The sequence below is a fragment of the Antrostomus carolinensis genome, unplaced genomic scaffold, assembly GCF_000700745.2.
Source record: "Antrostomus carolinensis isolate BGI_N321 unplaced genomic scaffold, ASM70074v2 scaffold31632, whole genome shotgun sequence".
Taxonomy (NCBI): domain Eukaryota; kingdom Metazoa; phylum Chordata; class Aves; order Caprimulgiformes; family Caprimulgidae; genus Antrostomus; species Antrostomus carolinensis.
In genome coordinates, this window is record NW_010299425.1 from 395 (window position 1) to 985 (window position 591).

Here is a 591-nt window from a genome sequence, read left to right on the forward strand (position 1 = left end):
TTGGGGTTTTTTTGGGGGGTCTCTGGGCTCCCCAAGAGCTGCCCCGCTGGGAGGGGATGGTGTCCTTCCACCCCCCCCTGGGGAAGGGTCCTGTATTCCACCTCCCTCTTCCAAAACAACAACAAAAATAGTCCTTTGGAGATTTCCAAGCAGCAGTTTCCCCTCCCCAGGACTCACCTCCCGGAGTATCTGGCTGCCAGCGCCCTCAGAGCGGTGACAAGTGGCCAGAGGGCCGCCCCGGTGATCATGCAGTGGCCCGAGGGGCTCCCTGCCAAGGGGGAGCACAAGAGTCTTGTGAGAAAAGAAAATTAACTCAATCCTCACAAAACCAGGACAATGCTCGACATGGGGGGAGGGAGGGGGGGTCAGGGGAGCGTGTCCCAGCACCCAAAGTCACCCCAGGAGAGCTGGGGACACATCTGCTGTGCCCAGCCCTCACCCCAACCTCCCTCCGGGCTGAGAGCCACGGCCAGTGAGGATGAGGATGGAATGTGGGTGGATGAAGGTCACCTGCCCCAAAACCAGGCAGGGACAGGGGCTGTGTGGACAGGGACAGGGACAGGGGCTGTGTGGGCAGGGACCGGGGTGGCG

General features: G+C 61.8%; 1 protein-coding gene across 1 annotated transcript in view; it reads right to left on the reverse strand.

The window, feature by feature from the left end:
* Positions 1 to 591, reverse strand: part of LOC104520960 (glucose-6-phosphatase 3) — a gene marked incomplete at its 3' end in the record, with an annotated part of 2,387 nt that overhangs the window by 369 nt on the left and 1,427 nt on the right. The window contains exon 3 of the mRNA XM_010162798.2: positions 178 to 268. Coding sequence (XP_010161100.2) covers positions 178 to 268 — 91 coding nt within the window. The remainder of the gene's footprint in view (positions 1 to 177; positions 269 to 591) is intronic.